General features: G+C 37.2%; 1 protein-coding gene and 1 long non-coding RNA gene across 3 annotated transcripts in view; one reads left to right on the plus strand and one right to left on the minus strand.

Moving 5' to 3' along the window:
* Positions 1-22716, plus strand: part of LOC118701965 (uncharacterized) — a 42636-nt gene extending 19920 nt beyond the window's left edge. Inside the window, exon 2 of the long non-coding RNA XR_004982613.1 lies at positions 22118-22716. This is a non-coding gene — a long non-coding RNA (uncharacterized LOC118701965). The remainder of the gene's footprint in view (positions 1-22117) is intronic.
* Positions 1-25406, minus strand: part of ARMC3 (armadillo repeat containing 3) — a 73874-nt gene that overhangs the window by 19592 nt on the left and 28876 nt on the right. For both annotated transcript variants that reach the window (XM_036406957.2, XM_036406959.1), the window contains exons 10-16: positions 23763-23915; positions 23532-23637; positions 10930-11179; positions 9646-9782; positions 6092-6260; positions 5109-5209; positions 2241-2303 (exon numbers count right to left, since the gene is read on the minus strand). In XM_036406957.2, the coding sequence (XP_036262850.2) occupies positions 2241-2303; positions 5109-5209; positions 6092-6260; positions 9646-9782; positions 10930-11179; positions 23532-23637; positions 23763-23915 (979 nt within the window). The remainder of the gene's footprint in view (positions 1-2240; positions 2304-5108; positions 5210-6091; positions 6261-9645; positions 9783-10929; positions 11180-23531; positions 23638-23762; positions 23916-25406) is intronic.

Here is a 25406-nt window from a genome sequence, read left to right on the forward strand (position 1 = left end):
GTTGCAAACAGAGCAGTCATTTACACTGTAAGTGATATAAATTACATTAGAAAGCAACTATCCAAGTGTATCCTCATCACACACTGTAATAAACAAATATATTATCTTGTCAGAACAGGTCTCCCAGCTCCTGAGACTATATAGAATGGCCTATGACTCTAGAGCATCTTCCAAGGTGAAGGAACACCCCAATGGCACAGAGAAAAAATAAATGGGGCTCAGCATCTCCCCTTACCTCTGCTCCCTTTGACTAAACTGTCAGAGGCACAGTGGGTCATGAGCAGGGCACATGGGGCAGCAGGAGGACCTGGGAGGGGGCAGAAGCTGGGACAGGCCTCCTAAGGCACTCAAGCTGCTGTATCTACTCTGGTGCATCCTGAAACAGGAACTTTCCACAATGCAATTCATTTCAGGCATCTACTATGAAATTATTTAAACTGAATTTCAGAAGTGCTTGCAGTCCAAATAACTGCAAGCAGTTATTTGGGAATGTCTGCCTTGTAAGTCAATAACTTTTGGATAGACTAGTCTGACAATTTGGGTCCTGATTTAAGTCAAAAAACATTCAAACATTCAACCCAAACCTCAAACATTCACAGTCAGTAGCTATAATCTGTCAGTAATTTGCATGTCTGTTCCAAACAAATTGATATAATTCAAACACATTCAAATATAACTCAAAGTATAATGCTTTTAGCCTTTTTCTCTAATGCTGCTTTTGCTGAGTGAACACCATTGTCCAAGTAACTTCTGATTTTCCTCTATTGGAGATACCACTGAATTATTGACATCAAAAGCAGGTTTCAGTTTTGTCTTGATTTTCTTACTGCACATTTTATTTCTCAAGTGCAGATGCAATCATACACAGAAATATACAAGCAGCATCAGAAATCAGCCATTATCTCTGTCAATAAAACACCTGTACAGACAGTAGGGTGTCAGTTCATGAATGAGCTCCACAATAAAAATTGGAAACACAGTACATCAGCTCCTACATCAGACACACCATTTCTCCTTTTTCTCCAAACCTGCAGCACTCAGCATTTCCATCACTGACTACAACTCACAGCCCTTAGCCATTGCCAAGGCTCCCTTTACCATAAAGAAAGGAAAATTAGGAAGTCAGGACTGGGACCCACAGAAACCAGCATGCTAAATAGTCACTAAGTTAGCTAACAGAAAAGCCAAGGGCAGTTATAGGTTGTATCACATTCCTATCAATGACTAGAGACCATTCCACTGATGGCAAGGAGGCTCCATTTGGACTGCTTTTGGATTCCCCTGGAATCAGGCATGCACACCTGCCTTCTGCAGAAGGCTCTGTTCTGGTCATGATTGTGCTGCTGTTTTACAGGAAGGACAGTTGGGAGACCATGGCTCCGTTTCCTTCCACAGAAACAAACTACAGGTCAAGTATTTTATATTAGACAAGGACTAAAAGCCTGGTCTTGGTGAGAGTGAGGAGAGTTTAGTACCTGAACAGCTCAAGTAAAACACCCTGTTCATTGCACCTCATCATTAGTGATCAGCTACATCAAACCACAAAGAGACTGCCAAACCCCAAATATCTTGTGGTCAGCTCTCTGCAGGTGTGAGGGACAGACTCAAATCCTCTTTCTGTAAAAGAAGGAAATTAATTTTCCACTACAAGAGTAGTGGTTCTGATCTACTTGGTATGAAGAGACAGATTGCAGCACTGTACCTGGTGTATTGTATGGATCAGGACAAGTGCTCCAAGAGTGAAGCATTTTTAGGCTAGTTGCCTAAAAATCAGGACAGCTCTGAGCACACCCTTCTCAGCTTTTAGTCATCTGTCAACTGCACTGGAAGAGATTTAATCTAGAAATAAGGAGGCATGTAGGCAGTGTAGGAACATTTTATGGGTTTAGGTTCTAAACTGAGAAGGAACTTCTACTGTAATTTCCCCATGTCTTGGTTGTTAAGTTGTAAAATAACAGTATTATCACTGCTTCCAAGGGATAAAGAAGAAAAAAAAAAGAGCAAATAAGTGTGAGCTCTTCAAATACAGCATGGGAAGAGAGGAAGAATAATCACTAAGATAGACAAAGGAATATTACTGCAAATAGGAGATGAAAGAAAGACTCCAAAAATATATTTAACATTGTGTTTAGGTATTTGTACTCCATTCAGAAACTATCTGTCACTATTTTCTCAGACTTCTATTTCTTGTGTTACAGCAATAACACAACATTGACAACTAGTAAATCTGAGAACCATACCTTGATTTTTCTTTGCTGCTTCTTCCTGAAACAGACGGTGATACTTCTTGTACTTCTACAACACTGAAACAGAAGAAGATATTTTTGCATTTGTTTGCCGAGTTAATATTTGCATGTGAAGCTATGAAAATGGAGTTTGGATTTTAAAGGACAATAAATATATTCATAGGTGGTATATAAGTGAAAGAAATAACATAACTACTAATAAACCAGACCTTAATTCAGGGATCAAAACTGAAGTATGGAATCACAGAATGACAGAATATGCCGAGTTGGAAGGGACCCATCAAGATCATCATATCCAACTCCTGGCTCTGCACAGAACCATCCCCAGGAGTCATGCCATGTGCCTGAGAGCCTTGTCCAAATCCTTCTTGAACTCTGTAAGGCTTGGTGCTGTGACCACTTCCCTGGGGAGCTGTTCCAGTGCCCAGCCACCCTCTGGGGGAAGAACCTTTTCCTAATATCCAACCTAAACCTTCCCTGACACAACCTCAGGCCATTCCCTCAGGTCCTGTCACTGGTCACCACAGAGAAGAGATCAGTGCCTGACCCTCCTCTTCTCCTTGTGAGGAAGTTGTAGATTGCCATGAGGTGTCCCCTCAGTCTCCTCCAGGCTGAACAGACCAAGTGACCTCAGCCACTTCTTACATGGCTTCCCCTCAAGGCACTGCCTGTTGCCATTTAATATATTTGAAAAAAACTCTTTTTCTTGTCCCCCCCAGTTCTGGCTGGCTTCAACTCTAGACAAACTTTGGCCACATGAATTTTCTCCCAACAGTGGCCAGCAGTGGCTCTGTGTTTTTCCCATGTCACCTGACCTTGCTTCCACTGGGCATACACCTTTTTTTTGCCTAATTTTCAAGAGAAGATTCCTGTTCAACCAAGATGGCCATCTGCCTTGTATTCTTGACTTCTAACATTTGGGAATTGCCTGCTCCTGTGCCCTTAGGAGGTGATGTTTAAAAAGTGACCAGCACTGATGGACTGCAGCACCTGCAAAAGCTTTTTTCCAAGGGATCTTACTCACTAATTCCCTGAGTAGTCTGAGGTCTGCTCTCCTCAGGTCCAGAGTCGAGGTTTTTGCACTTTTCCTTCTGTTAACAGAGATTTTAAACTTGATCTCTTCATGGTCATTGTGGCCAAAATGGCTTCCAATCTCCACTTGCTCACAAGACTCCTGTTGACAAGGAGTAGACCAAGGAGGGCATCTTTCCAAGCCTCTTCCATAAAGTTTTCATTCAGTTTTTTAGGAATCTTCTGGCCTGGGTTGTACCAGCTGTGTGATGTTCCCAGTTAATTTCTGGCAAGTTGAAGTCTCCCATAAGGACAAGAGCAGTTGACTTGGAAGAGTCCCTTAGTTCCTCAAAGAATAATTCATCCTTGTCCTCTCCAGGAGGTCTGTAGTGGACTCCCACGATGGCATCTGCATTATTTGTTTGTCCCTGGATTCTTACCCAGAGGCTCTCAGCTGTGCCATTGGCAGCTGTGAGCTCCATACATTCTGCCCCTTCAATTCCATAGAGTGCCATCCCTGCACCTCTCCTGCCCTGCCTGTTCCTCCTGAAGAGCCTGGAACCATCCAACAGGGCACTCCAGGCACAGGATCCATCCCACCAGGTTTCACTTCTGCCAGAGATGTCGAATCTCCTGGACTGGGCCAAAGCCTGGATTCCCTTGTTTGTCCCTCTTGCTGGGTGCTTTAGTGGGGACACATTTCAGGTGTGGTGCATTGTAGCCAACACCTCCTGAGGCAGATTGAGGGATCCTGTTGGTGCTCCTTTCCCCAAGTACTGACACCCCATCCCATCACTCATCACTGGCCAGCCTGGCTTTGTCCCCTTCCCCCTTCCAGGCTGGTTTAAAGCTCTGCCAATGAGCCCTACCAGTTCCTGTGCTAGAACTCTTTTCTTCTGAGAATGCCCAATGATGAACACAAAAGTAACTGGGGAGTAAGGCTGCTGCCAATGTGCAAAAGCAAGAAGCTATATCAAAGTCAAAGAATGAAGACCTGATAGTTAGAGACAGCTCGAGGGATCAACAAAGAGCATGGAAGTCTAATTTGTCACAGATATTCCCAGACATCTTTATGGTGTCATATACAAGCTTAAAAGGGAAGCTAATGATACTATAACCCAAATATGTGATGTGTTGACAGAGAAGAAGTTTTTGGACTTGCAAAATGTTGGTAGAGTGATCTTTGATCTGTGAGACTGTTTACAGGAAATGGCTCCCAGTTAAACAAGCCCAATACCAATTTCCTGCATTCAAATCTAAAAAGATTTGTTAGGCTGGCTTCAACTTAAACAGAGAAGAAATGGACACAGGTTCTTTATCAAGCCTGAAAGCTTAATGCTTGTCTTTGTCCCACCCCTTGGAATGATGTGCTTAAAATTCCATGCATTTGTCTGTACAAGAGGACCATCAAATCATAGCTTTCACTGTCGAATGTTGACATTCAGCTCAGATGACATAATTATTACAGCAGATGACAAGCTTTGTTATAACTAATAAAACACTGGGTGTCCCATCATAGGAATCAAAGAGAGTTAAATGAATGAGTCTTCAAGGCTAGGATAAATAAAGCAACTCAACTGAATGAGGTATTTTCTGAATTCTTATTCTATAAAAAACAAATGTTTTGCCTCCTAGGACTTAAAAGCACTGTGCTGGGAATAAAATAGATGTTGCTATTTATATATGTGTGTGTGTGGATAGATAGATAGATAGATGATAGATAGATAGATAGATAGATAGATAGATAGATAGATAGATAGATAGATAGAATGAAGTTTGTACTGGAAACAGTGAAAACCATTAAAAAGATGAGCTATTACAACAAATATTAATAGATCTAACATGACTTACTTTTCTTGGGGTTTAGCATTAATGAAGATTATTGCCCGACGGTCAGTAAGCTCTTGCTTGCTTAGTTCTTCCAAAGACAAAAATTTCCCTCCATGTTTCACCTACAAGAAAATTAGCATAAAATATAAGGTTTTCTGCTAAGTTAAAGATGCAGAGAAAAAATCTATTTAAAAGATTTTTTTACCTAAACAGTAATTTAAAATTCCTAATCCTAAACCAAAGACTGTGTTAGAACTTATAAAGCTATTCAAAAGATCTGAAATTATTTTCCTCTCAATTTGCATTTTCTTAATAATTTTTTCTTAGAAAAGATTGTTTATAAATATTTTAGCTTGTAGTTATTGGTCTGAAGCATTCCAAACTGCTCCATAATAAGGAGATGTTCCTGCCTCTGAAGGCTTTACAACATAGGACAGAATTTTCAAAAGCAACCGAGTGGTTTAGGAGCAGATATTTCACTGATTGTCAGTAAGACTGGTATTTCTAATTTATCTGGGTATTTTGAAAAGTCCTTCTCAGATTTAAATTGAGCACAGCACTAATAAGTGATACTGGAGTCAGACTTTATACACAAACACTTCTTTTGTGAGAGAAAGGGTCATGACCGAGGTGAAAATATGAACTCTTTGCTTCCTTATGTAAAAATTAACAAACAAAACATCCACATGTCATACAATGTCAAGTTAGCATTAAGTATAATGCAGGGAAAGAGACCAGAAGAACTGAAGTTTGAGAAAGGATCTAGAAGGGTCTAAACAGCTCAGATAGGATTGGGAAGATCACAGCTAGGGAATACCATGAAGATGATTTCATCCATTAAGAAAGATATTCAAAAGAGAGCTGTATAACAGCTGTGAAATTTCAGGACAAGAAAACAAAGTATTTTCTGTAGCCAGAATTTGGTTGTTGCTACAGTACTCTTTCTAAATTAAGAGGAAAATGTTACTCTTTCTAAATAGAGTAATTTGTTTAGAATAGCTTACCTGACCACAATCATAGAATCCATTAGTAATGATATTACTTGGTGATAAATATCCCATCCGGCTGTACTTTTGGGAAAGATTATTATCAAGTAGCTTTTCCAGAGCAGCTTCACTAAACTTATTTTTACGCTTTGTTGACAGATTAATTTCTTCTAGGATGTCTAAAGCACTGATAAATTAAATACAAAGGCGAATTAATCATTAAATACTAATTAAATGTTATTATACAGCCCAGAGTTAGTTTTCAGCATTACCAAGGCCAAGATAGATTCACTTCCAAGTGCTGTTCCTGTGCCCTCTGGGCCAGCAAGGAGTGGCTGTGCTGCGCAGAATTCCTTCTCTAGGGAAGGAAAACAGTCGTCTAAAGCAAAAGCAGTGCTCAAAAGCAAAACCAATTCCTTTAGGTAGTTAAATGCTACCTAAAGAAATGCAGACAGGATGCCACAACCTTTTATCTAGAAGGATGTTATAGAGCACTACAGAGAACTTCGGAGAAAAAATATGTAAAAGGAATAATGGTCAGAGCTGACCATATGATACAGTCCAGGCAACCTCTCTCCCTCTCTCTCTCTCTTTTCAGCTGCAAGGCAATTTGCAGATTCAGTTGTGCATTATGCAATGTGAGAATCCTTCTGGTCTAGCACTGTTACAGTGTTTGGGGGAGCATGGCTGGCAGATATTTGCTAAACATGCACAAGCATGGAAACACAAAGACACAAGGAGTTGTACCAACACCACCAGAATGGCAGGATTTTTGCAGTATAGACATAGAAACAAATAGTAACATGGGGACATGGGAGAACAGGAATTAATTTCCTGAGCTTTTTCTGGTGCTGAGATCCACAAACTGACAACTTTTGACCTGAAAAACTTAGGAAAACATCACTAAGAAAATAAAGGAAGCTGAATCAGGAAAACATTACATACTGCAGTTCTAAGACTATTCAGGAATGAAAAAAAAACCACCAGGAAAAAAGGATTATATATTCTCATGTGTGTGTAAGAGTACATATTCAAATATCTGTGTGTAACTATGCACACATGCAGATATTCTTCATGTCCCAAGGAATCAATTTTATATATACACTATATATATATATATATTTCTGTGAACTAGATGTCCTCAGCTGTGGACATCTACAATGTAGACTTCTGAAGGGATGAATTCAGATGAATTCCAGAGAACAAGTTTTTCAGGCAAGGCAAATGACATCCTTTTCTTACAGAAGAGAGAAGTGGGAGAAGATAGTGGAAGAGCAGTTCAAGCTGTGTATCTACAACATCTTGTAGATAATCAGCAAGTAACACAGGGAACAATTTTAAAGGGGAAAATGAATAAAGGCAGGCAGGTAAAATGTGTACAGCAGGGTCTAAATCAAATTACATTACAGGCACAATTACCCTCATATGGAACGAAGATAAGCCAAAACAAAAGACAAATAAAACGGCTACACCAAAATTTCCATGAAGAGTTGAAAAGCAAAAAAAAAAACAAAAAAAAACCAAAAAATAGAAAAAGTAAGGGACAAACCTGAAAGATGAACAGGCAAAGTGAGACACAACTATTCAGGGACTGAAGCAAAAATGATTGTTTCACATGCTACAAGTAAGAGAGGAAAATGTACATCTATAACTCAATGTGGGAAGAAAACTCATAACAGATGGCACAGAAAGACTGAAGAGTCTGATATCTTTTTTGCTTCAGTTTTCATAGAAAGGTTTCAAGCAGATGCCTGGCAGTAATATTAACAAGGAGGTAGAAATAATAGTCTTAAAATGTCGAGCATAAGTTTGAGGAGACACAGTTAGCAGTCCCTGAGGACACTTACCTCATACACTTTATTAATTTGCAAAATCAACATTGGAACTATTTATAATTGTATTGGAAAATTCTAGGCTAGATGGATGGAGAGTGGAGAAGGGCAAAGATACTATCTAGTTTTGAAAAAACTATGAACAAGGAAATTATAATAGAGATCATTCAGCCAAATTTCAGTGTCTGAAGAGCACCATAACAAATTACTAAACCATCAGTAGGCAAGCAACAAGAGATGAGAAATAGCCATTACATATTTGTCAAGAATCAACCATGAAAAGTCAATCTAATCCTTGCTGCAATAGGGCAATTGACTCAACACAGAGGCAGAAGAAGTAGATGTGAGATATGAGCTGAATTTGAGATACATTTTAACTTTTATAAGTATTTTCACTTATTCCTACTTGGACACTCATGAGCAGGTCAGGGAAATATGATCGACATGAAAATAACATGAAGTAGTGCTTGACTAGTTGAAAAACTATGCTTAATGTATTATTATCAATAATATGCTGTCAAACTTAAAGGACACTTAAATTGGAGTCCTGCTTGGATACTGTCAAAAAAAGGATTAAATAAGAACAGTGCCATATGCAGGACAGAGAAAATAATTACTGAGTTTTATTAGATGGTGGTATGACCTCACCTGAAGTACCTCATCCAGGCTGGGAGATGGCACTTCAAAATGGCATAAAAAATTAGAGAAACTCAGAGATGTGTGATGAAATGATACAAACAAAACTTGTCTAACATTTTTACTTTGTCATGAAAAAGAAACAAGGGGGACATGAAAAATGAGAAAATTCAGTGAGGTAAACTCAAATTGCTATAAAAAGTGGTTATTCAATCTCACTGAAAGCAGGACAACCAAAGGGATATTTAGAACTGAGAAACCCCTACTAAGTGTAAGGATATTCCAGCACTGGAACAGGTTACCTCAGAAAGTTGTCAAACTCCAGCAGGATCAGTATTTACCCAAATTTACCCAAGCCAAAATATGGCAGTGTACCTTATTCAGTCTTACACTAGGATAGATGGATAATATCACCTTTGAGGGCCCCTCCTGATCTGAATTTTTGAGAGTCTCTGAAATTCCCTCATAGATGGATTTTAAGTATCTGCACAGTCACCAGAGAAGTGCCCAGCAGAGGGAGCAGGGCAATTACAAATATTTTAATTTAACAGTAACTAAAAGAGTCACCTTGTCTGAGGAGTCCCGAGTCATAATTCTTATAACCTAAACCAGCCTTTCTAATTCAGATATTAATATATGGACCTGGGAATTCCTAAGAAAGAATAAAACAGAGCCACTTTTCCATGACACTTCAGCACACCTGCAGTCAACCAGAGCTTTTAAATCAAATCTAGTCTGTGTGTAGTAAGTACAATTTACTGTATATTAAACTTAGTCTGAAACCTTTATTTCACTTTCAAATGTATGGGGCACTGTAGTCCCTGATATTGACTGATATAAGTTATCTTCAATATAAAGCCTATTTCAGTAATAGAAACAATAAATGTTTTATAATTCTAGACAGTTCTATCAACAGGCTTATATTTTGTCAGAAGATCCTGTTCCTTAAAATCAATACCATTTCATCTGTAACATTTGTGGTGCAAAAGTAGTTTCAGCTTATCAGAAAGCTTTGTTATTCAGCTATAAATATGGAAAGATTGACTTAAATTGAGTTCTCTCATCAAAAATTTTCTTTTGACTTTTGATATTATTTCTACTCACCCAAACCTGCACAGTTCAAAAGCAGTTACTTCATCACTTCCACAGACCATAACAGCCCAACAGGCATTTCTTCTGACTTCTTCATCCCTAGAATGCAGCAATTCAACGAGTGGTCCCAGCCCGCCGACATTTCTTAACTATTAAAAAGGTGAAAACATTGCCACTTACATATTTCATCTATTCCAGCAAGAACAGCTTGCGAAATTCACCTCCCAAAACATTCAAACTTTGTAGAAAACCTACACTGGGCTGAAAAAAAGGTAATTTATGGGATTCTGTGCTTCTGTGAAGTCTGCATAAGCTGGAGCTTTTAAGTGGTACAAGTGAGTCGTCCCTTCTGACTTTGCCCTGCTTTTCAGTTATTAGGCTGCAGTGTGGAACCCAAAGAGACTATGCAACCCAAGACTGCCACAGAGACTTACACAGCTTTTTCTGTGCTCTGGTGCCTCCTAGCAACTAATTTCCATCACAATACATTTGAATTTGTATTGTATGTATGACAATCTTATTAACATCCTATTCTCTTGTGTGCTACAGTATCTTTCCTATACATGCTGGAGGAAATATTGCTCATTTGGATTTTCGAAGAGAAAGACATTTTAAGGACACTGAAAGAGGTAGATTAATTATCTATGCCCCTTATTCATGTCCTAATTAATAGCCTTGACCCATGAGAAAACCCTAGCTTATGATTTATGAATGCACATAGCATCATTCTTATTTATGAGAAGGAAATACTATGACCAATTCATAAACAGAAAAGAGTTCAACTTGCTGGATGTCACTGATCAAAGGATTAATTATATTTTGAGTTTTGTCTGAAATACATTGACTCCATGCACATCCAGTATCTCATTAATCAAGGTCAGACATTGCCGTTCAGGCCTTGAAAATGGGCAACAGAACACTGAGGGAGAGTAAAGAGGACTGAACTTCCCATCTTCAAAGTTGAGCCGACAGTTGCAGCTGAAAGAAACCTTGATGTTTAATGCTCCTAAATATACAGATCAAGATATAGCCCTAGTTACAGTTCATTGAAGTCACTGAAAAGCTGCAAAGCATTAATTTGGTGCAAGCAAACACAGTCGTGAAAATTCAAGTTAAAGAAAACCCTTTCCAAAATCTCCTAAAAAACTAAGCCATATTTAACAGAACAAGTATCACAAAAATAAGTAACTACATAGAAAACTCAGGACTTCTAGGTCAGACACAACAGATTCTTGGTTAATATAACTCCCACCTCAGATCTAGAAACATCATCAATAAACACAACCTCAGTTTTACCTCAGCTCGTGCATCAGCATCACAAGCAAAGGCAGCCGCGGCAAAGGCTGCTTTGCTCTGCACTTGGCTGTTGGTTGAGCGCAGTGGCCCCACAAGGGCACTCATGATGCCCTGGCTCTGGATACTGGCACGGAGGGGCTCTTGCAGGGACAGATTGGTGAGCACTGCAATGGCATTGGAAATGGCTCCATCCCTCTGGGCGTTCAAGGTTTTAATTAATGGTGCAATTCCTTCAGCCTTAGCTACAACACTAGCAAAATGAAAAAGGGGGAAAAATATTTCTTATTTTAGGATAATTTTTTCTTGTCAGTATGCTGTTTTTATCAACTAAACTAATATTACAATTCAAGGTTTACATATATACATATGTACATATGTATACATATATATACATATACATATATATATACATATATACATATGTAGCATGTGTACATATAAATGTGTGTTTGCGTGATTTCTATATGACTCACGGTGAGAAGTTCAAGAGGCAGAACCACAGACAGATCAAGTCACAAACTTCTGTATTCTTTAACTTACAAGGACATGGATTCTTTCTGAAGTATTGAACAAGTCAATTAAATCCTGCATCTTTTCAAAGGTGCAGAATTTCTGTATCTTTAGTTCCACACAAATGCTTCTTACCACAGCCTCTTACCACCTCTCCCCACAATCATTCTAGCACTACTAATGAGGATTATAGTGAACAGAGTGTCCAGATCATCTAGTCTATCAACAGCAGATCCAGTTTACATATTCCCTCTGTTACCAGATGATATTGCATCCATGGCTGAAGGGTGTGCCCCTCAGCAGTGCTGGAACAAATGCTCCTGTGGACAAGTCCTAAGATAGATGTGCAAAATAATCTATTATTTTATTGTTATTTCAATATATGTTAATGTTATTTCAAATAATATTGGGGAAGATGGTTGGGATTTTTTTCTAAGGAGAACTTCATAGATTTAGATTAGAGAACAGTCAAAGGAAAAAAATAGCTGAAGAAGCATTATTAATGAAATAGCAACTTTGAGCACAAGACAGCAGAAGGTGTACGGAGCTGTACTCTTAGAGGATATATAATTTTACTTAAGGCTAATCTGTTTCTCAAAAGTTGGCAATATTGTTAGCAATGGGAATGCACGGATGGCAAGTTGAATTTTCACTGCAACTGCTTTTTATACCCTCTATTAGTACATGTTGTCTACATCAAAACCATAAAAAATCTTCAAAAAAGAAGTTTACACTTTTTATAAGTTCTGTAGAATTTCTGTGAACACAGTAATAAAATGTGAAAATCCTGTGTGAAAATCCTTTACTGTAACAGCACCTTACCAAAATTTGATTACTATTTGGATAACTTTCACAGTCACAAAATAAACCAAGATTAGAAGTATCACATATAAAAGACACCACTATACTACCAAAGACTGTTGGCATTGATAACAAACAAAAAAACCCATGAGGAAAGCTGACGGTCGCACTTTTATGCAAACAGGACAGTAGAATACATGCCAACCTGCGCCACTAATGATAATTACTAAAATAATCCCCAAGCATGGGCAAGATTATGTAGGTCTTACTGTGAACTCATCTTAGTGCAAGTATCTCCACATGGTCAGAGAGGGAGGATACAGATGCTCCTGAGCATACCTGGAATGAATGAGCAGAGCCTAATGGGGTCTGTTACTCTCATCTCTGCCTCAGGTGCAAGGCAGTGGCAGCTCACAAGCCGTGCTGGAGCATGGATCTTACAATATCTGGCAGGCAGACAACAGTTACATGTTCAGAAAACCAGGGAAAAAGCAGCAATCCAGGGACTGAAGGTGCAGCATTAAGATACGGGGTCAGTTTGGTGTTGCCTAATTAACCCTCCTGGAGCACCAGTAGCTTTAATGCAAGCACTTTGGTCTCTATTCAGAAGTAAATCCCATGTTTTCAGATGTCCCACACTGCACCCCTCTGTCTTCCTTCAAGTAGCTGGATTTCCCTTTGTGTCCTCTTTCCCCTTTCCTACTTGACCAGAACAAGAAGAGCTGAAAATGTTTTATTTGTTGGGTGGCTTTTTTTTCCTGTGGTTGTTTTGGTTTTTTACTTAGGTAAGGCCACTATACTTATTTAGTTAATACTGTCTTATCTTGCCCATGAAAATTTATCAATTTTCAGTTTCAGGACTGTTGTAGCTCTATCCAGGCTGCTGTATGTGAAGAAATTCTGGACATGCTGATTGCACATGTAAGAATGAGCTGTACACCATATGTATCACAGGCTTGCTGGAAAACATCACATTAACAGCACGTGTAACAATGGCATGAGGTACCTGCTGGCACAGCCTGGGTGAGACCCACCATACACACACAGCTGCACACAGTGAGCTGAGTGTCCATGAGCTATCAGATTTACTGCATCATGCAGTGCATACACACACACTTTGCCCAAGAAGGAAAAAAAAAAAACAAAACCAAAATCAAGCTGTTTCTTCTTTACAGTGGATACACAGAAATTCCAGGATTTATGGGACAGATTCACTAGTCATAAAATGCAGCACTGCTTCTCACAGGTGTAGTATATCCAATATTTCTGCAATAAGTACAGGACTTACTATTCCTATAGTACACCCAAGAATACACATTTTCTCCCACAGGATCTCCTAGTAAACATACAATCCCTAACAGACTGGCTACAGAATGATACACAGCACTGAATGACATAGCTCACATCATAAGCAGATTTACTATAATTTCCATAAAACCAGCAAGTACACAGGCACTTAACAAAAGAGCAAGGTGACGGCTCCTCATGAGCTCAGAGCTGACCTCAGCAAGGTACAGAGCACAGCCAATTTTCTCAAGTGCCACTCAACTTCAAAAAGGTTGAGAACCACTGATTTAGAAGATCATACATATTTATTTCTATCCTGCATTCTACTTCTGCGCAGACTCATTTTGAATCCCAGTTTCCTACACACAGTTTAATCAAGTAGCACTTCTGAGCACAAGGCAAAAAGAATTTGTTTGAAGTGACAATGGCTGCTAGCAAGAGTTGAAGGTAACCAATACCTTTGGGAATAACTTTTTAAGAGGGCATGAACATCTGAGGCCAGTGCCTGTGTCCTGCTAACAGAGATGCACACAGAAGAAGAAGGAATGGGGAATCCATAGTTCAACTCATTCCTACTCCACCGGCCTCTGGAGAACACAGAAATAGCACTGTCACCCTGGCCCACAGAATCTGACCTCAGAGGAGCTGAAAGAATGAACATAGCTAAGTTTAAGATGCTAAAATACCACAACACTAAGTATGGAGGTCCTTGTTCCCTTTTATCTTGGGCAGAGACATGCACTGTGAAATTTTTTTATTATGAGCCAACAAAAGTCAGAGAATTCTTTTACCAGCTCTGTCTTTGGTTACTACAGATCAGCACTAGACTCTCCCTGCCTCCAGAGCACTCTCCTTCAGACACATCCTACTGAGACTGTGCAATTTATCAGTGCTTCCACTACAGAACTATATCTTCAAGGAGGAAGTGAACCTTGGTTTAGCTGAAAAGAAGTATATACTTTTTGATGTGGGAAAAGGAGTAAATTAAATAAATTCACAAGTTTTTTTCCTCCATGTTTTGTATATAGTCAAAGTACATACTTTCCTAAACAAGAAGAAAAGAGGTTAGGGAAAAGGAAAGAAGATAACCAGAGAAGAAAAAACAACAACAACAAAAAAGGATGGTGCATCTGCCACATCACCTTTTTTTCCCTCAAAAGTGGAAGCTGCCTATCTGAACTACAAAACAGGAAAAAAAAATACAAGACAGGTGTAGGAATTTCAGAGTTTAATTAAAGTTAAAATAAATGAAATGTTATTAATTATAAGCATATATTATGATCCTTAGAATGCCTAGCCTAAGAGGGTTAGGCATTTACCTTAATCAAAGTATACACAGTTCAGGTACCCTAAGGAGTCTAAGCATGCTCTTTAGTGAAACAGTAAAACTCTGATTACAACTGAATTCAAATTACTGTATTCAAGAATAGCTAAAATATTTTTTCAGCTTTCGTTGAGAACACAAATATTAAAAGGTTATATAATAAATATTTAATTTATTAATTTTAAATATACATTATAGTGTTAAGACATTTTCTTGAAAATTCTCTGAGATTACAAGACTCAAAGAATAAATGCTGAGAGACTGAGAAAAACCAAACATTTTCTTTACTGCTTTTACTGAAAAAATAAATTAAAAGTTGACAACAAAATCATTACCACAAACTTCACAATACAAACTTTTTTTTAACAGACATTTTGGAGATGTGTATGAATGTCACTGAAGTGAGTATTTTGGTGCTTTAGTTGTCTGGGGTGTGATAGGAAAGCTCAGATATTGGGACTGTGTTGTGAAAACAATCAGCACTAAAAATTTGATGAAAATCCTGTGGGGTTTTTATACTTAATTTTACTTTTAGTACTATAAGCACTCTGCAGCAAGAACCACCTCTTTGTTGGTATCACAGACCATAAAAGCTCTGGTCTGTGACCAACCCTTCTAGCCACGGCAAGAAAAATAACAGATTATTTACTTAGAGCATCAGGAATGGTCCAGCTAGCTTTTCTTCCTGAAGAGAAAGTCTAGCCTAAGGGAGAAAGCAACTAAGAGTGTTCAAAGAGCTGCCAGAAAACACTGAGATTGCCCCTCAAACCCTGAAGCAAAACAACCTCTGGGGGAGGGGACACAGAGGAGAAGAGCTGTACAGCTTGACACCACTGTTTACTCAGGATTGTACTAAATTTACACTAGTGAGACTGACACTTCATAAAAATGGTAAAGTATGTTTGGTTTTGTTTCTTCTTCCATGACTGAACATAAACTGGTTTATAATGAATTATATTTTTATTCACTTCTATGCTGTTTACTCCCCCCCTCCTGACTGAGGATTTAACACAATTTCTGCTCAGAAAAAATTCAAATTTTTCCTCCTCACTGGACTTCATTTTTTTCAAATGTGTTTGCAACTGCATGTTTAATTTCTGTGCAAAATTACTGTGATTGTGTGTGAGGTGCTTAGCTAGCCATTTATGCCTGTGCGTAGCTCATTTTCATACATAATTGCATGTAAATTATGCATAAGAATTATGCATCTAATTACACACATTTTTTAAAATCAACTCTATCTGTGTTAAATCGTATGACTTCTTTTTCACAGAAGACATTTTTGATCCAGCTCTCTTATGCAATTTCTGTCTGAGAAAGAATATCATAACCAGAAGTTTGAAAAAGCATCAAGAAATAGATTCCTTTTTTAATTCCTTAAATGTATTCATATTCTTCATTAGCCTTGTTATGCCATCAGAATAATCACATCCAATAAATGTCTTCTGCACTTATCAAAAATTTCACTTTGTGATTTAATTATTTTCAAAAGCAATTGACTGTTGTAAATAGTCACTCGTATTTTATTTAAAGACTAATATTACTTCTGTTTTCTTCACTAGACAAGGGAGATTAATGTCAGTATGTTTATTCTGAGTAAGGGAATCTAGCACAAGAGACTCTGATCTACAATCTGGGGGCCCTTTGTGCTCCAATAAAAATATTGATGATATCAACAAACCATATTAATTTTTCATGTCAGGAACTGAAGCCTCTTTTCCTATTTTCTAATGACAAGTATCTTGTTAAAACTGTAACAAAACCAAAACTCAATAAACCTCATAGTCTGGATGCAATAAAACCTTAAACTGTCTGGGTTAGCAGAGTCTGTAATACCTGACTCTCATTTAGCAATTCACAGAGATCTTCTAATGTCTATTATTGAACTCATCTGACAAAGTTACACAGATCTCAGTTCTAAAACTGTAGTATACCTAATTGAAAATATTACAGGAGCATTGGTAATGAACTATCGGTTCATGATGCCTGAGACTTGCAGCTATAATAATATTTGCAACCTTTGTAAAGAATTTCTGATATTTCCACTATTATGTGAAAGGCTTAAAATTCAACAACAGAAACCCTTTTTCCTCCTGAAAGATCCTGTGGTTCTTCTTTGGAAGCACCAGCTGAGGAAGAATAAAAGAGCTGTGCCAAGTCAGTCTCTACACACAGTACTTTGGATTGTGAACTTCAGCTTTCACTTCTAGATAACTCTTTTCTGGACAACTGTGAACATATCTCAAATGGCAGCTGTCTGTTTTGCCTTGCTACAAGCTCAAGCTCTTACGATGATTTAGGGTGCAGAAATTTATGCTTTTAGATTTCTCTCTTTAAATTACATCTCTAAGAAAATACACATAATATGAATATGTTATGATAAAATTCCTAAGGTTGTATGTCAAAATGTTAAAGTCACTTGTGAAACCCTATTTTTACCAGATGACAGTCCAAGTGGCCAACATGCTGTAGTCAGTGCACAGGTTAAATTCACAGCAGGGCAGAATTAAGTTTGCATGGTCAGTCATAACCCTGAAATTTCCTTACAGAAAAATTTCTTTACTTCAAATAAATAACTTCACACTATACTTAAGTAAGTGAAAATATATACTTAAATAATTTAATTTAGAAATCTACTATAAAGAAAATGTGCATGCAAAAGCACCAATACATTTGTCTGAAATATTTACTTTTATGTAGAATAACCCTTGCCACTTTTAATTCATAAAAAGCATAATTTATCTCAGTGCACATCACTGAATGACATTGCAAGGATACACACTCAAGAGTAATCATGGTACTTGTGCCCACTACACAAAAGAAAATTTTCTCTCCCAGGCTTAGGAATCTCCATCCAGGAAGAAAGTTTTCACCTGATCCCACAGAAATCCATCATGGGAAGTTACAGGTGACAACAAACATGGTCTAAGTGAAATTCCAGCTGTCCACAGCTAAGATAAACAGTGATCATGCTGCAAGGCTTTGAAAGTAGGGTTGCACAAACAGGTCAAAACATTCTGCAGTATCTACAAGGAGTAAAATTTCTATGTAGCTATCATCATCCCAGATCAGAAGTGTTCTGCATTCTCCCTGAAACTATTTCGGACCTACTTAGGTTTCCATGCACTTTAGGATGTGGTGACATGAGATCTGTGTTAGATAGAGATAAATGTTCTATATTGGTCTTTGTCTTGAACATAACCCCAAAGTTAAAAAACAACTAAAAAAAAAACCATCCAGGAGAATGCATAACTTTTTTTTTTTTTTTTTGTGAAAGTCTACTGGGAAGAAAACAGTTACAGTGTCTGAGCCTACAGAAGGGTTTTCCCATGCAGCCACACCTTCCCAGTCTAAGAGAAAAACACAACAGCTGGCTGTATGAAAGGTTTTTGATTGCCAGCAGGGCACAGCCCCATGTCTGTGGGTTGTGTATCAGTCATCTATGTGATGTTAAAGTCTTAATGGGAGCCCATTTCTGAGTGGCATCCCAGGCACATGGCTTAACTCAGCTTTTCTGCCAAGGGAGAAATTTGTCATAAAACATTTTGCAGTTTTCAATGGAAGTCAAGATGTAACTTGCAGGGAAAAGCTTGTGAGCTCTTAGGTAGTGGGTAATGACTTTGTTGTCTTTTGGTTTTTTGTTTTTTTTTTTTTTTTAATACAGTTCTTCCCACAATATGTATATAGAGCAAGAGAAATGAAAAAGAACCTGTTGGTGGCCTGAAATAACTGTATTTTACAGAGTGTAGACATGGATGCTAATGTAAAAAAGTAACAGCACAACCCAAAAAACTCAAAAACATCCCTTTACCTTGCAGCACATTACCTCAAAAATATAATTCTGTCACTAGGGGTCAGTATTAAAACATATTACTGCTACACAATACAGTCAGCATTCTATTGTTGATTTCCTCTTTCAGAAAAATGAACTTATGCCATAAAGAACTAAAACCACAAAAAAAGACAAAACCTAGCGTGGATCATCATCTTTTTATGTTATTAAATTTGTGTTCCTGTTCTCATAAATTAACACGTATATTCATGGAAATGTATTATCTTAAATAATATCAACACTTTAATATTTGTGTGAATTAGGTTCTATTTACAGTCTTGAAAGAGAAAAGCTATTAGTAAGTTTCCCATTTTCTAATAGAGAAGATTACTACCTAGAGATATTACTATCTAATGGTATTAATCCCTACTTCCTAATAATAACAATATTTGGAATGTAAAAAAAACTGCATGTTCTTCAATTTTTTTCCTTGACAGCCATACTCGTCTTATAAACAATAAAAAAATCTTTTGTGTACTGAAAATCTCAGTTGAAAAAGGTGAGACACTCTCAATGCAGGTGAAACAGATTGAGGATGTATTTTGAGTTATTAGATCAGTGTATGAATTTCAGTTTGCAGTAATAGATAGAACACCCACTAAAGTCAGGGGAACAACTCACTTTCTCTTCACTGGGCACTGTCCATAACCAATGAGTTCCCAACCTCTGTTCCTATCCCAAACTGTTCTCAAATCTTGACAATCTTGGTACATTTCAGAAAGCATACATTCAGATGCTGCACCAATGCCTGAAACTGCCTATATGGATATAACCTTTGCGAATTCAAATAGGTTCTCTGATTCCTGTGAATTTAAGAATTAGAAAATTAAATAACATCAAGCTTGCTGACTTTGGAAATTTTGGGATGATACTTCACTATCTTGAATCCAGACATAAAACAGAATTTTGTCACCTGACACTTATTATAAATACCAGGAGAAATATTCTGCCATAAGTCTGTCATGTACCAAAACTTTCTGCAGTCCTTGGTACAGATGAAGAAAAACCATTCTTTTCCTTCTTCCCCCATACCAAATTCTAACTGAATGCTATAAATTTTGATGTTAAAATAAACAATTGAGGACAAATATTATTGAGGCTTAAAATTAGTTTTCATGTCCAGCATAAAGTTCTAAATTTCAGAGCATATGTTTTCCTTCAGTGGCAAATCCATTAGGTGCCCAGAATTCAGACATTGCCAGATTTATGAAGGCAGCTATTAGAAATGGCATTTGTGCTACGACAATACTGAAGGAAAGAGCTGGTTAAATTCATGTCTGACTAACTGGTATACATGAGAGCTTATTTCTATGTGCTACTTCTCATATCGTATTTATATTTAACATGATTATCTAATCCTGAATACATGAAAAGCAAAAATAATTGATTATACTTTAAATGAGAAAAAATAGGCAGAGGCAGAGGTAAGCCATTTGTTCCAGGATTAGATGTGTGGCACAGAATCACTTATTTTCCTGCCCAACAGATGACGCTGCTGTTTCTTTGTTCGTGTGCAATTGTTCCATTCGTGCATCACATCCGTTACTGGAGTGACTGCACCCACACTGCCTGGTGCCTGGACACAGCAAACCCAGAGAGCTTCAGGATTCTTTAAATGGCATTCTGCTGCCCAAAAAACTGTTTTCAGTAAAGCAAGTTATTGCTCTGGATTAAAAAAATGTGATAGAAAAGATGGATGCAAATACACAGGTGAACATAATTCTCCTTTTTTCCAGAAGCAGACCACAGAAACAAATTCTGATATATATATATATATATCAAGGATGACCTCAGTGCTATGCACACATAGTAACATAAGACATTAGAACAAGCCCATGATATTTTAAATTGCAATATACTTTGCAATTTTATTTTTACTGAGCCCAATTATTAACAAGGATTTATCATCAATATTGATCAGCATTAAAACACTGTCCTTATGGTAAAATTCTCATAAAAGCATATTCTGAGGATGTCAGTCTGCAAACTAAGGAGGCATTTGACCACCATATTTTCTCCTATGTGCTATTGAAGTGGGACACAACATCAGCTCTGCAGCAAAACTTAAATGCTGAAATATTTTAGAAGTTATTTATATTAACTGCTATGTTTTCTGGTAGAGATCCTATTGAAAATCCATGTTGTCCAATAAACCTGAAAACTCAAACCACTTGTATGGGACTCATGTCCTCTTCTGCCCTAGATTTTTTGTTAAAATATACCAGGAAGCAGAGTAATTAATTAATTTATTTATTTTTGCCAAATCATGGTTGCTTGAGGACTTGTGTCAAATGACAAGCTGGTCTCTGTCCCGTTCATTGTGAACAGGTGTTCTAATTACCAAACCTCCACCGTATTTGACACCGTTATTAGCTGTCTCAGCGGAGGAACAAAGGATTGATTGGGTAGGGGTATAGAACCAGCCTTTCATTGCTGTGGGGAAGCACCTAAAGGTCAAGGTTAATATACATTAGTGGGGGGTAGTATTGCCCATTGCCTATGCTGTTCTTGTGCTATTAATCAATGAAAGACTTTATCATTATGAGCTACCTATGGTGGGAGTTTTAATTACACGATTGCTTTAAATTGCTTCTTTTTCCTGTATTATATGAAAAACTGGCAGCACCTTTTGATACGCCTAATAAGAACAACAAATCTCCAGCAAAAATAGAAACATCTTGTATTCATTTTATATCCTCAAACATATACTGTACCAAATAAAAGGGCAAGGTACACATTCTTCAATCAACATAATATAGAAAAATGCTTATGAAATGAAATACAGCAGAATGCATGCATATGAGTTCAACAAGGTTGAATATTTGACTGGCCAGTGAAAAGCATTTACAGCAAATAGTCTTCCCCATCACTGGACCCATTTTGTTCTTGCTACATAAGGTCCACCTGCTGCTACTACCTTTCTGATTTTATATTCTTGAAGGGTTTATAACAAGAATCTAATACATAACTGATAAAAGGGCACTAGTCTCATCAGTTTCATTTGAGATCAGAATATTGTCAACATAATCACATAGTGAAGTAACATTATTATAAAAGTGCATCAGCATCTTCATTATTTATACACTTATTTTCAGTGGTCTACAGGACATACAAATGAAACATTCTAGTATGAAATATGATTATGGTAACTCAATATGGAATGAATTTTCTCCAAACTATTTTTTTTTCCTATTATGTGAATGTAAAATAAATATGGGCCTGATAGTCAGTCAGTGAGCTGGAACTATACCAATTTGTATCAGCTAAGGGTTCAACACTATATATTCATTTATAGATCCTAGTCACACTCAGACCCTTCTGTGACTTATTAATGGTTTTGATTTAGAAATGAAGCTTTGAAGTAATTATATAGTCACATGGAATTCATCCAATATACATATTTAATGTAAATTATTGCTTCCTGATTTTCACAGAAGACCTCTGATTAGATTATCTGGTGCTTCCATATTGTACTCGAAGCTGGATTGCAAGAAGAGAGAAGTATATGTAAGCCACCTTTACAATTTCCTGACTCTGCCCAGCAAGAAACAAATACGGACTTCATTATAATGCAGAGGAAGAGAGGCAGCTATTTCCCTGCCTGAGGTCTCAGAGAATTGTTCCAGCAGTTGAGCTAAACAATGTCCTGACTATCTCCTTAGCAAAAGAAATGGAATGAGTTGGCATAAGCTGCTATACCAACTCAAAACTCTCCAGAGATCCCCTTTTCACAATGTGAAACCTCAAAGGGCTGCACTACGAAAACCAGCTGTAGCAGAGCTGAAAGTTTGACCTCTGGACTCCAGCACTGTGCTCGTTTTATGTGTGTGTGACTCCCACTGACACTAACTGAAGAGTCCAGCACATGAGGAGAGCAGAATATCAGACAAAAAAAATGTAGTATGTGAATCTGAGAACAGAGTATTATTCTCTTGTGCCAAATTATTGCTCCATCTGGTAACATTAAGTGAATATAAGTGACTATTAGAGATGAATCAATAAATTGAAACAATTTGTTTTGTGAGTTACTTTACTTCTTCACTTTAAAGAATGCCTGTGACTCTATTATAACTTCTTTAAGTATATTCCAAGAAACTTTGAAGGATTTTTTTTTTTTTTTTTTTTTTTTTGGTTTGTAAATTACGTGTGATTGCTCATATACATCACACTGCTCTGTTACTCTTCTCTGAACAGGACTTCTAATAGAGTTGGGATAAAAGAATGCTGCAGAGTTGGCAGTAGAATTTAGTTTATATAATTGTTTTGGAACATATAGTGAGCTAACCATTGTTACCTTTGTTAGTAATTTTGGTTTCTGAAGGCACACTTCTTTTCTTTCAGAGAATGCACTACAAGCATTCTCTATGACTTGGTAAATAATTAAAAAATGGAAGAGCAAAACAATGCCAATATTCAGGAGATCTATCTCCCTCAAAGAAAGGATTTAGATCAGTCAAAAAGGTTGTATGAACCATCAAATTTTAAAATAAATCAATGATTTTGGATTTTGGAGTTTAAAAAAAAAAACTCCACATCAAATGCTTTAGACTATAAGGCATATTTTGCTCATATATTCTCTTCAGAACATGATTTACAGCTCAGCCTTCATTACATCTACTTCATACTTTCCCTTGATGATGCTAATGTTAGTAGAGACAGCACAACTCTTGTAACACTGATGAGAACCTAGCTATTCCAGGTGACTCATAAGCACCAAGAAGTGCCTTACAGTCAAATTCAACAGACCTGCTCTGTACCATAAGAACAAGATGAGGCATTCTTTAAAAATCAAAATATTAACACTTCAGATAAGTGTTTAAAATAACAATTTAATTACTGCAGACTCACCTTGCATTTCTAAGATTGGCTGTTGTCAAATTAGTTAATGCTGTCACTGCAGCTTCTTTTAGCTCTTCATTATCACTGCTTAGCAACTTTACTAGCTGAGGAATCCCTTTGAAAGAAATAATTATATATATGAACATTTAAATAAGCCATAGCAATCTGCAAAATTGTAATATTCTCCTAATAAACAGAAAAAACACAAATTCATATTTCATCTTTTCCAACCATACTTACCCTGGAGTCCAAGGACACATTTACTGTCTATATTCTCACACATGGCAGAAATGGCTTGGGAAGCAGCAATTTTAACTTCATCATTGTTAGTTTCCAAAAGGCTTAGGAGAAATTTCTCAACCTCTTCCCAATGTAAGATTTTTCGTATTTCAGCTTTAAATGAGAAATAACAATAGCATTAATCAGCATTTGTTTTCCAAATCAGTGAAAGGACATTAATTTGATTTAATTTAGTTTTTAGAAATATTTTAGTAACAGAGGCTAACTAACCAGCCACTAAGAGATATGCACAAAGGACCTGAGCCAAATCCCATCACAGAACATCCTGAGTTGGAAGGGATGCGCAAGGATCATCCAAAATCGAGCTCCTGGATTAGGCTTCACTGAACTCTGAACCAAGCCCAAACGATGACTATTAAACACAGTATAAACGTACATAACCCGACAGAATGCAAAGTTTGTTCTCTGAAAGACTTTAAAACCACAGAGTGCATACAGGCTTGATGGAAACAGCTTTTCCAATGCAACAGATCATACTTATTCAGGATCGTGCTGAACTTCAGTTTATGCTAACAAAGTCCAAATGTATAAAACTGAAGAACATACCAGTAAATGTACAACTGAATTTGGTGAAATACCACTCAATGTATTAAAATAGCAAAAATAGGCAAGGAGCATTACAAAGAAAGTTTTCTGCCCAGTTTGCAGAGAATTTGAATTTTGTAGTTTAACACAGTGTTCACTGCTGACCTACACTGCACTAACCAGCAGCAACTACAGAAGGACAGAGATGCTCCTTCCTCTGCACAAGTAACAACACACAGCACCCATGAAGTACCTATAGACATCTGTATGTAGATACCAATAAATTAATAAACTCCCTCATCTCAAAACTGATGAGATCAGAAATACAGGTGTTTCTTAGAAAGATCCCTGAAAGAAACTTTCTCATGCAAAAACGCATTGGAGAGCACGGAAAGTCTACAAGGTGAGACAATAAACATTTAACCATATGCTTAATTTAAACCAGACTAATTACATGCTGGAAGTTATATCTACATAGTAGAATTTGGAATGTACTAAAGAATTTCAAGAACTGAGAAGTCAGTGAGACTTCAAAATACTTAGAAATTTTACCACTGCTTGCTGTCCTCCAAATAAAAAAAAAATAAAGGGGAAAAAGTATATTGTAAGTATTATTTTAGATAAATCTGAATCTGTAGTGAAAAGTAAAGAAATACAAGTCCACAAAGTCAATGAAAAGCAAGTTTGATCAAAAATGTAATTAGAGCAGAAATTACTCAAATCATGGAGATGAGACAGGTGCAGACGATTTCTCCTCTTCAGCTCAGTTTTAAACTCTTTTAGAACCCTCAGATACACAAATGAAATCTCAAAACAAAGATGCAACAAATAAAACAGAGAGGATTTTAAGTGTCAGCAGAACTTTGGCCACAACCTTGATGCATATCAGCCAGATCTCAAGAGAAGGCCTCAGTTGGGATGAGAGAATGTTTTGACAAGTTGACAAGTGTGTCACTGGCCTGTTGCTTCCCAAGGCAGTCCATAATCCCTAATAATGATCTCTAGAGGTTCTTCATGCCTCAGTAATTTGTTTATTGTACAGCAAGTTACTTATTTGTT

This window comes from Molothrus ater, chromosome 1, assembly GCF_012460135.2.
Source record: "Molothrus ater isolate BHLD 08-10-18 breed brown headed cowbird chromosome 1, BPBGC_Mater_1.1, whole genome shotgun sequence".
Classification (NCBI taxonomy): Eukaryota; Metazoa; Chordata; class Aves; order Passeriformes; family Icteridae; genus Molothrus; species Molothrus ater.